The following is a 13,273-nucleotide window of genomic DNA, read 5'->3' as shown; positions in this document are numbered from 1 at the left end:
AAATTTTCTACGACGCGTTTTGTTTTGATATCCAACAACTGTGCCAAGTAAGGTTCAAATCGGCCCATGACCTGATATAGCTGTCATATAAACCGATCTTGGGTCTTGACTTCTTGAGCCTCTAGAGTGCGCAATTCCTATCCGATTTGGCTGAAATTTTGCAAGACGTGTTTTTCTATGATATCCAACAACTGTACCAAGTAAGGTTCAAATCGGTCCATAACCTGATATAGCTGCCATATAAACCGATCTTGGGTCTTGAGTTCTAGAGCCTCTAGAGTGCGCAATTCTTATCCGATTTGAATAAAATTTTGCACCACGTGTTTTGTTATGATACCCAACAACTGTGCTTAGTTAGGTTCAAATCGGTTCATAACCTGATATAGCTGCCATATAAACAGATCTGGAGACTTGACTTCTTGAGCTTCTAGAGGGCGCAATTCGTATCCGATTTGGCTGAAATTTTGCATGACGTATTTTATTCTTACTTTCAACAACTGTGTCAAATAAGGTTCAAATCGGTTCATAACCTGATGTAGCTGCCATATAAACCGATCTGGGATCTTGACTTCTTGAGCCTCTAGAGGTCGCAATTATTATCCGATTTGCCTGAAATTGTGTACGACGGATTCTCTCATGACCATTAACATACGTGTTTATTATGATCTGAATCGGTCTATAGCCCGATAGAGCTCCCATATAAATCGATCTCTCTATTTCACTTCTTGAGCCCCCAAAGGGCGCAATTCTTATTCGAATTGACTGACATTTTACACAGGTCTCCAATATATAATTGAATTGTGGTCCAAACCGGACCATATCTTGATATCGCTCTAATAGCAGAGCAAATCTTTTCTTATATCCTTTTTTTGCCAAAGAAGAGATGCCGGGAAAAGAACTCGACAAATTCGATCCATGGTGGAGGGTATATAAGATTCGGCCTGGCCGAACTTAGCACGCTTTTACTTGTTATTAACTAATTTCCAACTTTTAATAATTTTTCATTACTCATAATACTGTTCCATGTTTTCTAAGCGACAGAAATGTAACAACATCGAATCATCATCATTGCCATCATTATGGTAGCTGAAAAGGCAACAACAAATTATTGTTTTTCAAATTTTCGCACTTCTTGATGTTGTGTGATCGTCAATATATGTGGCTGTGTTGATGTTGGTGGCCATATGCAACACTATGGAGCGTTCATGGTGTTGCACGTAGCAGCTGATGCCATTCATTATTGTTTTTGGTGTGAGGCAACAAAATATTATGCTTTGATTTAGTTTTAAATTACCAACAAATACTTGCAACGTGCCTAGGCAAACTGTAATCTGTAATTTTTGTTTTATTTTTTTGTAGTTTTTGTTTTTGTAGGCTACCATTGATGATGGCTAAATTGTTGTTGCCTCCAAAGGTGGCCTACTATAGTTGTTCATATTTTTACTATTTTTTCTAGACGACCTAATGCCGAAATATTGCAATAATAATGTGTTAGACTTTGCTTACCATTTTCCTGGCTTGACTATGTTGATGACAAAGGGGAAGGGGGGATGGTTGATCTTTTTTTATTATTATTTTTGTCTTAGAAGTTATAAGTGTTATTACCACTAAGCAAGAAAATTTCCTGCCCCCTCATCATCACTTTAAACCCTTAAGGCTTTTGTTCAGGGAAACTCAAAGCCTAAGCTTAGCACTTTAATCTTCTGCTTGGCCAAATTGGCTTTTCATTACACTGCCATTTCCATGAAGTTTTTTGTTGTTTGTTTATATATTGTGGCCCAACAACATTTTAGCCTAAACGCTTATGGATTTGGAACCACTGCCTAGGCTTCTTAAGCATGTTTTCTGTAGCATAGCAGTATGGCTTAAAGTTTGTCGGTTTACGCTTTGCCCACATTGCATAGTTCAAAAGACACAGGCAAATACAATGAGAGGGGATCTGTGTTTTTGGTTGGTAGTGGTCGTGGTCGTGGTGGGTTGCTGATGGTGATAGTGACGGCGGTGGATGATGATGACCTCCCTGCTGTACCCCCTGTCATAGTTATTGCGTTGAATTTTGTGAGCTCTGTGTCGGGAGCGCTCTGGCTGGCAGTCTGGCAAAGTTGGTTCAGTTTTCGATTTCTTGCAGTTGGTATAAAAGTTAGTGGTGCTGGTTTGGTTGGTATCATTTAATCGTTAACTGTGCAGCTATACACCACATAGCCAAGTAGCACAGCTTTTCTTAAGTTTTAAGATACGTGTGCGTTCCTTACGTCTACGTGCGACTCGGATACATAAAGTAATTTAACAACATTTTGAGTTATAATATAAACAAATAACCAAAAAAACAAAAAAGATATTTAAATGGAAAGATTATAACAAGTTCGTTGCTTAAGTCTTTTGTTTTCTCTTTATTTATTTTCATGTGTTGATTGTGTGATTTGTTTGCGGCAGCATTACTGTGTCATATAAAAAGGGATATTGTGTGGATATAGTGGCTAATTGCTTTAACCTCATCGAAAAGGATCAAAAGCACTCACCATGAAATTAATGGTGAGTAACATACAAGAAAAATTACAAGTGATAAAAATGGAAAATATATAAAACAGAGAACATTTTACCAGCAAGGACATGGATAATAGGAAAATAAAAATTATTTATAAACAATAAATAATGTGCAAGGATTAAACTGTTTGTAATATAGAACTAATGTGGATTATAAAAATACTGTCGAAAGAGTGAAAAATATTTGAAATAAAAGAAAGTGGATATTATTTTACTAACAGTTTGCTAAAAATAACTGATTTGAGAAATTTATCAAAATTGAAACAACTTTCTGAAAGAAACCACTTCATATATCTATTTTGGAGACAAGGAAAAACCCCAAAATATAATTCCTTTATTTGACAAGGAAGAGTTACAAAAATGGATAATTTTGTAAGAAAAAGTGTTTAACTTTTCAAACAGGCATTGAATCCTTAGCATTTTTTAGGTGTCCTTTGAAATTAAAACCTCTTAAAGGTAACAATAGTAATGATTTATATGAATTTTTAACTTTTTTTAACTAGTTTCTAGATGGAACTTCATACAGGATATTCATCCAGCTATAGAACATTAAGTTAAATGCTTATGTTCAAAAAAGAGCATAGCTAAAAACTATCATAAAGCAAATATGTAAAGACGACAAGGATTCGCCATTATGCGAATAGAGATTCCTTTAGCAGAACTTAGAAAGTAAAAAAATTAATTTTAATTATAAAATTTTTAAAATTATATTTTGTCAAAATAATTTTTTTAATACACACCATTTTTTGCAAATTTGCCCATGAAGGAACAGCAGAGATACTTCTTTCATATCGATAACTGCTTTCCCATACATGATTAAGTTCAATGAGTCTGAATAGTTTGCCGCAGAGCGACTGCTGATTACCTAAGGTTAGCACCTCACAAGTGTCGCCCGCCCTAGTAAGGATAAGCACCGCTGAAAATTTTCTTCTGATATTCTAGACGGGATATGAATATCACCTCAAAACGAAGCAATCAAAAGTTTCCCAACATAATTTGGGCATTTTTAAAATTTTTTATATTTGAAGAAATTATAAAAAGTGTTTGGAAGCCATTCTAACGCCAGCTTGCTGGTGCTTTTGATATTACAAACATTTGAAGAAATTTAAATATGCCAAGCAAGTTCTAGCCAGTATATTGTTGACAACCACATCATACATCCTCCACCTGATATTCATTTAAACTATTATATGAAGACTAATGAATTAAGGTATCATACATGGTCCAGCTGACTTATCTCCGTTACCTTAATGAGATTATGTCGTCGAACGCTTGACCTAAAACTTAAATCCACAGAGAAGGATTTAATATGTCTTTACTTTCCTCGTTGTACCATTTGTGGAAATGTTCTTTGCACTATAGATACAGTCGAATTGTCAGATTTCTAGTTAACTCGAGTAGGTAGTTGGGAAAGTGAACAGTCGCTTCAACTGATATGGACAAATAATAAGGTACAACTCGAGATCTCCTGCTTCTTTTAAGTAGTCATCGAATATATTCTTTTATTACTTAGCCTCATTTTTATACCCACCACCATAGGATAGAGGTATACTAATCTAGTCATTCCGTTGGTAACACCTCGAAATATTGATCTTGGACCTCATACGGTATATATATTCTTGATCGTCTCGAAATTCTGAATTGAACTAGCCATGTCTGTCCGTCCGTCCGTCGAAATCGCGATAGCGGTCGAACGCGTAGAGCTAGCCGCATGAAATTTTGCACAGATACTTTATATTGATGTAAGTCGTTGGGGATTGCAAGTGGACCATATCGGTTCAGATTTGGATATAGTTTCCATATAAAACGATCTCACGATTTGACTTCCTGAAACCATGGAAGCCACAATTTTTGTCCGATTTGGCTAAAATTTTGCATAGCAACCTTTTCTATGAACCGAAATATACATGCCAATTATGCTTTGAATCGGTCTAAAACCAGATACAGCTCCCATATAAGCTGTTCTAACGATTTTACTTCTTTAGCCCCTAAAAGGCGCAATTCTTATCCGGTTTGATTATAATTTTGCACAATGGCATCTACTATGGCCCCCAACGTTCAAGCTAAGTATAGCTCCAATCGGTTCATACCCTGATATAGCTCCAATACCTAAGCAAAACTGAATTGGTGTACTTGAAACAGGATTTTGGAAATTCTCCTCCATTTTTTGAAAATTTTCTATCCCTCTATCTTTAATGGGTAAACCCGTTCTGTTTGCTGGACCTTAGGTGTTTTTCAGTGCTTTGGCTACCAGATTTCTAAAGCAAATTTGCCCATAAACATTCGGGTTAAAGATTGATTTCGATTATTCAAAAAATGCAAGCTCCCTCAAAAGAATGCTGTCCGATTGAAACAAGTTTAACTTAAAGGATTACAAATTTTCTTTAATGCTTCAAAAAAAAACCTGGTACTTGTGGGTACTCTATAATTCTTCAAGAAGGAGGACAAAAGCAAAACTTTACCAATAGTCACATAAATGAGGTTTTTAACCCAAACTCTAGTCATAAGCACGAAACTCGAACTTAACATTCATAATTTTCAATCATTTTAAGAAACAGCACAAAAATTGCCAAAATCCTTTCTCTCTTTACAATATAAAGGATTTTTCATGATTAAAAAAAAAGTGAAAACACCTTTCTCCTATAGTTAAGCCACATAATTTACTTTCAACAACCAGCATGTCTACTGCTAAAAAAAATCAATAAAAATCTGTTTTTGTAAAATTCAACAAAAACTTTTTATTATAATAACAAAATCAAAGCTATATTATATTTTTTAAAACAATAGAAAAATTCAAGAAAAATTTGTTAAAAACAAAGAAAAATTTCCTTGGACCAAGTTCAAATATAATATGATCTGAATAATAGTTTATACTTATTTATTTGTACTTTTACTAATTCGTGTTATTTCTGTCAATTTTCTTATTTTTTTCTTTCGCCTCCCCAGCGAACAGCATTTCTGCTCGCTACACTCCTTCTGGTAGCCCAAACACATGCCGAAGAAGAAAAGCAACTAGCCGGAGCTGAGGATAAAAAGGTTGAGGCCAAAGCTGATGAGGGTAAAAAATCCTCAGATGCCGATGGTGGCGAAACAGTCAAAACCAAACGTGGCCTCCATCATTTTGAAGATTATCATCATCATCATCACTATCCAATTCATGAGCAAAAAACTTTGACCATTGTCAAGAAGATACCCTATCCAGTGCCTGTGGAGAAACATGTCCATGTGCCCGTAGAGAAACATGTTCCCGTGCCCGTAGAGGTGAAAGTGCCCAAACCCTATCCCGTGGTTAAGCATGTGCCCTATGAGGTTAAGGAAATTGTCAAAGTGCCCCATGAAATACCAGCTCCATATCCTGTAGAAAAGAAAATCCCTGTACCAGTACATGTTCCATATGATCGTCCAGTCCCAGTTAAGGTATACGTTCCAGCACCATATCCTGTAGAGAAAAAAGTACATGTGCCCGTCAAGGTGCATGTGCCTGCACCATATCCCGTAGAGAAGAAGGTGCCTTATCCCGTTAAGGTGGAGGTACATGTCGATAAGCCATATCCAGTAGAAAAGATTGTACACTACCCCGTAAAGGTGCCCGTAGAGAAGCCTGTACCCTATCATGTGGACAAACCAGTACCTTATCATGTTGAAAAACCAGTACCTGTACCCGTTATCAAGAAAGTACCCGTCCCTGTACATGTGCCCTATGACAGACCAGTGCCAGTGCATGTAGAGAAACCAGTGCCCTATGAGGTTAAGGTTCATGTGCCCGCCCCCTACCCCGTTGTCAAGGAAATCCCAGTTAAAGTAGAGAAAAATGTGCCCTACCCTGTGCATGTGCCCTATGAGAAACCAGTGCCAGTACACTTGGAAAAACATGTGCCCGAATACCATGAGAAACACATCTCCTACAAAGAACCCGAATTCATTCACAAGAAAATCGAGGAGCATCACCATCAGCCCATACATCACATCGAAAGCGGCCATCATCACGAAGTGGCCATACATGAGGAACACGAGGTGGATTTTGGTCATAGTTATGGTGGTGGCTATGGCCATGGTGGTTATGGTCATGGTGGCTATGGCCATCACTTCTAGACCGACCTACCTTACTACCTAAGCTAAGCACCCTATGATTCTAATGAGAGTTTTCTTTTTTCTTCTCTTTTTTCGTTTTGTTTTCCACAGCATCACTAAGAAGAACCATCTGAGCCGATCTCCCCATCCCCACTGTAAATAGCTTAAAAAAAATAATCAAAAGGAGTGAGAGAGACAGCTTCAGAGTGATTCCAGTGATTTGGTTAACTTATGAGAGTAAAGTGAACTGAGAGAGAGAGAGAGAGAAAGAGAGACCTAGTACTGAACCCAAAATAACGGACTTTTGTTGCCTGGCTTTAATGAATACGATTTCAATGTAACGGATTTGACGAACACTAACGGTGAAAAAAAAACCAACAAACGTGATATTGGCCTCAAATAACGGACTTAGATTTTATTAAAAACCCCCCACAGCAAACAGAGTAGTGAGAGAGAGAGAGAGAAACAGAGCATATGGTCTATTGGCATAACTCTAAGGGAAGTTTTAATCTCAAAGAGTCTCTTAGATAAAAGGAATGCAGTGAGAGAGAAAGATGAAAAGAAGGACAAAGACTGACAAGTTTCAATCTTTCAAAGCTTTCTTTTAGAGAAGAGAGAGAGAGAGTAAAAGAGCAAAGTACAGTTGGCAAAAGAGACTTGGCATATGATCTATTGGCATAACTCTAAGGGAATTTTTTTCAACCAGAGTAATGAAGAGAGATCAAAGCTTCCTTAATCCAAATTCTACTTCTACTTCTCTTAATGTCTAAGCACCTAAACCGCAACCTAGAGTTTAAGTATGAACCAACACACAGAGATTTTTTTGTATACAATTTTTATTATATTTTTTATGTTTAGTAGTGCATAAGCCATCTTTTTTTGTTTTTGTTGTGAATAACAAAGTGATTTTTAAGAAAAATATTTTTAAGGCAATGTCAACATGAGTAGATTTTTAAGGATAATAGTAATAGCATTTGGCTCTCTTTTTGCAAGAGCTTTGGATGCAGCATAAACAGTCTCAGTAGAATCTATCAATTTCTCAAATTTCCCCTCTAAGTGCCGTCCAGCCAGCCTGGCGTAGCAATTTTAGGAATTTTATAAACAAAAAAAGAAAACCATAGTTAAGATGTTTTTGTTAAATATTGAGATTAAGGCGTTGCAGCACCAGTACCTTGCTGGTTATATCGTCAAGAGATTTTATTTAAAAAAAAAGCAAACAAAAACGTTAGACTAGTTTAGCTATTTTTAGCTGTTTTAAAATTAAATTGTGTTATGTGTGATAATGTTTTATATATTTATTTTTATAGTTTTGTTAAAAAAAAAAATCAAAAACATTTTTTTTTACTTTCCCTTAATTTTTTGCCTAAACAAAACCAAAATAAAACAAACCGTATTGTATTATGTTATTTTGTTACTATGAATATATGTTACGTGTTTTGTTTTTTTAATTTTGGTATTGGAATTTTTCTTTACCTATTTTTTTGAATGTATTAAGAAAAATTCCTTTCCCTTTTTTAACTTGACTATACTAAGAAATATATTTTTCTTTCAACATATAACCAATTTTTGTATATTACCAAAAAAACCAAATTCATTTAACATTTTGTGCGCCTGAAGCGCACAACCACGAAATGTTATTGAAGCAAATGATATTCAATAAAAAAAAAATTGAAAAACAAATCCTAGTGATTGAAATCGAGTAAACCAAACACAAAATTGTTTCAAAAGTCTTTTATTTTGTGAAGGGGGAAAAACTGGTGGGAATATATAACACTAAACTAGAAGGATTTTGTTTTGAGGTTTCAGAAAAAACTAAAACTTAAAATAAATCTCCGATCATAGAGCTCGTCTCGAAAGAGAAACAAACGAAAAATATATAACTCTAAAGCTTATAATTGGAAATTATAAAAAAAAAAAAAACATTTAAAAGCGTGCTAAGTTCGGCCGGGCCGAATCTTATATACCCTCCTCCATGGAGCGCATTTGTCGAGTTCTTTTCTCGGCATCTCTTCTTAGGCAAATAAGGATATAAGAAAAGATTTGCTCTGCTATTAGAGCGATATCGAGATATGATCCGCTTTAGACCACAAATAAATTATATGTTGGGGACCTGTGTAAAATGTCAGCCAATTCGAATAAGAATTGCGTCCTTTGGGGGCTCAAGAAGTGAAATAGAGAGATCGATTTATATGGGAGCTGTATCGGACTATAGACTCAGATTCAGACATAATAAACACGTATGTTGATGGTCATGAGAGGATCCGTCGTACAAAATTTCAGGCAAATCGGATAATAATTGCGACCTCTAGAGGCTCAATAAGTCAAGACCCAAGATCGGTTTATATGACAGCTATATCAAAACATGGACCGAATTGGACCATACTTGGCACAGTTGATGGATATCATAACAAAACACGTCGTGCAAAATTTCATTCCAATCGGATAAGAATTGCGCACATTAGAGGCTCAAGAAGTCAAGACCCAAGATCGGTTTATATGGCAGCTATATCAAAACATGGACCGATGTGAACCATACTTGGCACAGTTATTGGATATCATAACAAAACACGTCGTGCAAAATTTCATCCTAATCGGATAAGAATTGCGCACTCTAGAGGCTCCAGAAGTCAAAACCCAAGATCGGTTTATATGGCAGCTACATCAAAACATGGACCGATATGGCCCGTTTACAATACCAAGCGACCTACACTAATAAGAAGTGTTTGTGCAAAATTTCAAGTGGCTAGCTTTACTCCTTCGAAAGTTAGCGTGCTTTCGACAGAAAGACAGACGGACGGACGAACGGACAGACGGACGGACGAACGGACAGACGGACGGACATGGCTAGATCGACATAAAATGTCGCGACGATGAAGAATGTATATACTTTATGGGGTCTCAGACGAATATTTCGAGTAACAATAAAAACAATAAAAAAGTAACATAAAAGAAAACAAAATTCGGGAGGCGGCGGCTATATAATGTCTTACTATACCAGAAAGGTAATTCGGCGGTATCCAAATAGGTATTAAAGAGGCTTTCAGATGGGTATTAAAACACGTGCCAAACCAAATTTAGTAAAAATCGGCTGACAATTGTAGTAATTACGCCCTTAAAGTGTAAATCAGGCGATCTGTGTATTTGGACCTATATCTAAATCTGAACCAATTTTTATCCAAATTCAAAGCGTTTGTCTTTGAACTAAAAAAGTGATTTTTTAACAAGCTCTACTAGGTGGACACCTCTTAGTAGACACCTAAAGTTGATAACATCGGTTTTTCGAAAAATTGTTCGAGCTGTCAAATCTTCACTTGTAGTCCGATTTTCAAAATTTTTGCTGGATAGTGCTCAAAAATCACTACAAAACAAGTCCGCTTGACTGGTTTTGGGGATATACGAATTTTAATTTTTATTTGTTGAAATTTTGGCCGAGATTGGTTTGGTCAAAAAAGAATTTTCATTGATCAGTTCATATTCAAAAAACTTTTTTAAGTACCTTACCTTTTCCTTTTATGTTGGTAATGAGTACATATTGTGGATGCTTTTTTGGTGAAGTTAGAACAAGATATGTCAATTTAAGCAGATTCTGTATATACTTCACTAGCTGACCCAGGCCCGCTCCGTTGCGCCTACTTTTACTTTATATGGAACAAAAGTTTCCTTGGAATATTTATTATCGACAATTAAAGATCTTTTAGTGAAATACCATGCAAACTTGACTAACAGTTTAACAATATAAGTGCCTTTATCTGAATCCCATATGATATTTATGGGTCTACTACCTTAAGTTAGGATGTAAGGTGTACTCCATTCTTAAAATAATTCATTTCAGCCCGATATTCTCATGATGTCTGATTTAGAGGTGTTTTCGGGGTAGAGGTGGTCCCCCAGATACATGGCCCTGACAAAATATCAGCATCGTGCTCTTCTCTCAAATACCATTTATTTAAACCACATATTGCCATTGGCTTAAGAGGAGTTTACAGGATGAGGCGTCCCCCAAACACATGGCCTCAAAATAGGTTATCAAATTCGTTAGAATTAGAAATCTCAAATACCTTTCATTTGAGCCACATATTGGCATGGTCGAAAATTTTTGTTCCTTTGGGGGTGTTTTGGGAAAGGGGCGAGGCCCTAAATATAGGGTCCTACATTTGAATATCAAATTCGTATTCTACTCCCAAATACCTTTATTTGAGCCCCATATTGCGATAGTCACTAAGAAATTGCCGTTTGTGGGGTATTTTGGGAAAGGGGTAGACCCCCAGAAAATTGATCCCGAAAATGGGTATCAATTCTTGCTCTACCCCCCAATTCCTTTCATTTAAGCTCCACATTGACGTGGTCGTTAAATATGCCCGATCTAGGGGTGTTTTGGGGATTGGGGTGGTCCCCCAAACAATAAGCCCGAAAAATATATCAGCAACGTGCTCTATTCTCATATATCTATATATCTTTTATTTGAACCCCATATTGCCATTGCCCTTAAAATTTGATATCAAATTCGTTTTCTAATCTTATATAAACTCCTTATTGCAAAAGTCAGCAAATATGTCCGGTTTGGGATATCGGCCCTAAAATCTATGAATATTTAGTTCCTTTAAGACCCAAATTGTCTTGGTGAGCAAATATATCATATTTGGGGGTTGTTATGGTGGTGGGACGTCCGCTAGACAGTTGGCCCCTAATGTTGATATCAGATATGTGGTCTACTCCCACATACCTTTAATTTGAGCCCCATATTTCCATAGTCGGCAAACATGACCGACTTGGGGGGTGTTTTGTGGGATGGGCGGCCACTCAGTGAGTTGGCCTTGAAAATATATATCGTATTCGTGTTCCACTTTAAAAACCCTCTTATTTGAGCCTCATATTGCAATAGTCAGCAAATACTTCCTATTTGGGTGGTGTTATGGGGGTGGGGTGGCCCCATAGACAATTTTCCCGAATATTGATATCGTGCTTTACCCCAGAAGACCTTTCATTTAAGCTCCATATTGCTATGGTCGTAAACTTCCCCCTTTTGGGGGATGTTTTTGGTGAGAGGCGTTGGGAAAGGGGTACACCCCCCAGAAACGTGGTCCCACATTTGGATATCAAATTCGTATTCGACTCGCAAATACCTTTCATTTGACTCCCATATTGTCATGGTCGGTAAATATGTCCGATTTAGGGGTGTTTTGGGGCTTGGGGTGGTCCCCCTAACACTTGGTCCGACAATTGGCTATCAGATACGTTTTCTTATCCTAAATACCTTTCATTTGAGTCGCATATTGTCGTGATTGGTCTAAATATATGTTTGGTAGGTTTTAGGGTGGGGCGGCCCCCCTAGGTACCCCATCCGAAATTTGGATACCAAATTTTTATTTTTAGGGCGCTATATGAGAGCACACAAAATTCGCTTAAATCGCACCACCCATCTCCGAGATCTTGCGGTTCTGAAAATTAGGGTAAGGGTGAGGGTACGCCCCCCCTTCAGATATCAAAAAATTTAGTACCCTATTTTCACCACAGGATCATTATGCACCATCTGTGAAAATTTCAAGAAAATCGGTTCAGCCGTTTCTGAGTCTATAAGGAACACACAAACATACATACAAACAAACAAACCTACAAACAAACACAAATTGATTTTTATATATAAGATAATAGGGAATTTTCTACAATATAAAAAAAATCGAATCGAAAGTCCAAATCCCCCAATCCAACACATATGTATACCCTACACCACTACTGTGGTACAGGTATTATAACTTAGTGAATTAGTTTGTAGGGAAGAGAGATAGACCCATTGATAAGTATACCGATCGACTCAGAATCACTTTCTGATTCGATTTAGCTGGCTGGGCAGTTAAACAGGTTTGTTGTATGGTCCCGTTGATGTCAACGTGCATTGTCACCTTTGAGCCATAGCTACTCTGGTTTGACGTTGGAGGTCCAAGAACTAAAGGGTGATTTTTTTGAGGTTAGGAGTTTCATGCATTAGTATTTGACAGATCACGTGGGATTTCAGACATGGTGTCAAAGAGAAAGATGCTCAGTATGCTTTGACATTTCATCATGAATAGACTTACTAACGAGCAACGCTTGCAAATCATTGAATTTTATTACCAAAATCAGTGTTCGGTTCGAAATGTGTTCAAATTTTGACAAATTTTGTTCAGCGATGAGGCTCATTTCTGGTTGAATGGCTACGTAAATAAGCAAAATTGCCGCATTTGGAGTGAAGAGCAACCAGAAGCCGTTCAAGAACTGCCCATGCATCCCGAAAAATGCACTGTTTGGTGTGGTTTGTACGCTGGTGGAATCATTGGACCGTATTTTTTCAAAGATGCTGTTGGACGCAACGTTACGGTGAATGAACACATTTCGAACCGAACACTGATTTTGGTAATAAAATTCAATGATTTGCAAGCGTTGCTCGTTAGTAAGTCTATTCATGATGAAATGTCAAAGCATACTGAGCATCTTTCTCTTTGACACCATGTCTGAAATCCCACGTGATCTGTCAAATACTAATGCATGAAAATCCTAACCTCAAAAAAATCACCCTTTACATTCACCCTGCAGCTATCTGCTACCGTTTCTTAATGAATGTTGTCCAGACCAGCTTGACATACCCCTTGATCTAGAGGTTCTCTCTTGAAGAGCTGAGAAC

At 37.0% G+C, this 13,273-nt stretch overlaps 2 protein-coding genes across 6 annotated transcripts in view; one reads left to right on the top strand and one right to left on the bottom strand.

Moving 5' to 3' along the window:
* Positions 1-13,273, bottom strand: part of LOC106085086 (angiotensin-converting enzyme) — a 253,968-nt gene that overhangs the window by 183,505 nt on the left and 57,190 nt on the right. The gene's annotated exons all lie outside the window — the stretch shown is intronic.
* LOC106085089 (skin secretory protein xP2-like) lies at positions 2,476-7,778 on the top strand. Of its 2 annotated transcripts, XM_013249125.2 has the most exons (3): positions 2,476-2,532; positions 5,491-6,558; positions 6,727-7,778. In XM_013249125.2, exons 1-3 carry the CDS (start codon positions 2,521-2,523, stop codon positions 6,733-6,735), a joined length of 1,089 nt encoding a protein of 362 aa, XP_013104579.1. In that variant the 5' UTR covers positions 2,476-2,520; the 3' UTR covers positions 6,736-7,778. The 2 variants fall into 2 exon arrangements, with proteins under 2 accessions (XP_013104579.1, XP_013104578.1); XM_013249124.2 differs by having other exon boundaries at positions 5,491-7,778.

Source organism: Stomoxys calcitrans, chromosome 3 (assembly GCF_963082655.1).
Source record: "Stomoxys calcitrans chromosome 3, idStoCalc2.1, whole genome shotgun sequence".
Classification (NCBI taxonomy): domain Eukaryota; kingdom Metazoa; phylum Arthropoda; class Insecta; order Diptera; family Muscidae; genus Stomoxys; species Stomoxys calcitrans.
The sequence above is the reverse complement of the archived record's forward strand: the minus strand, read 5'-3'. Positions and strand labels throughout refer to the sequence as shown.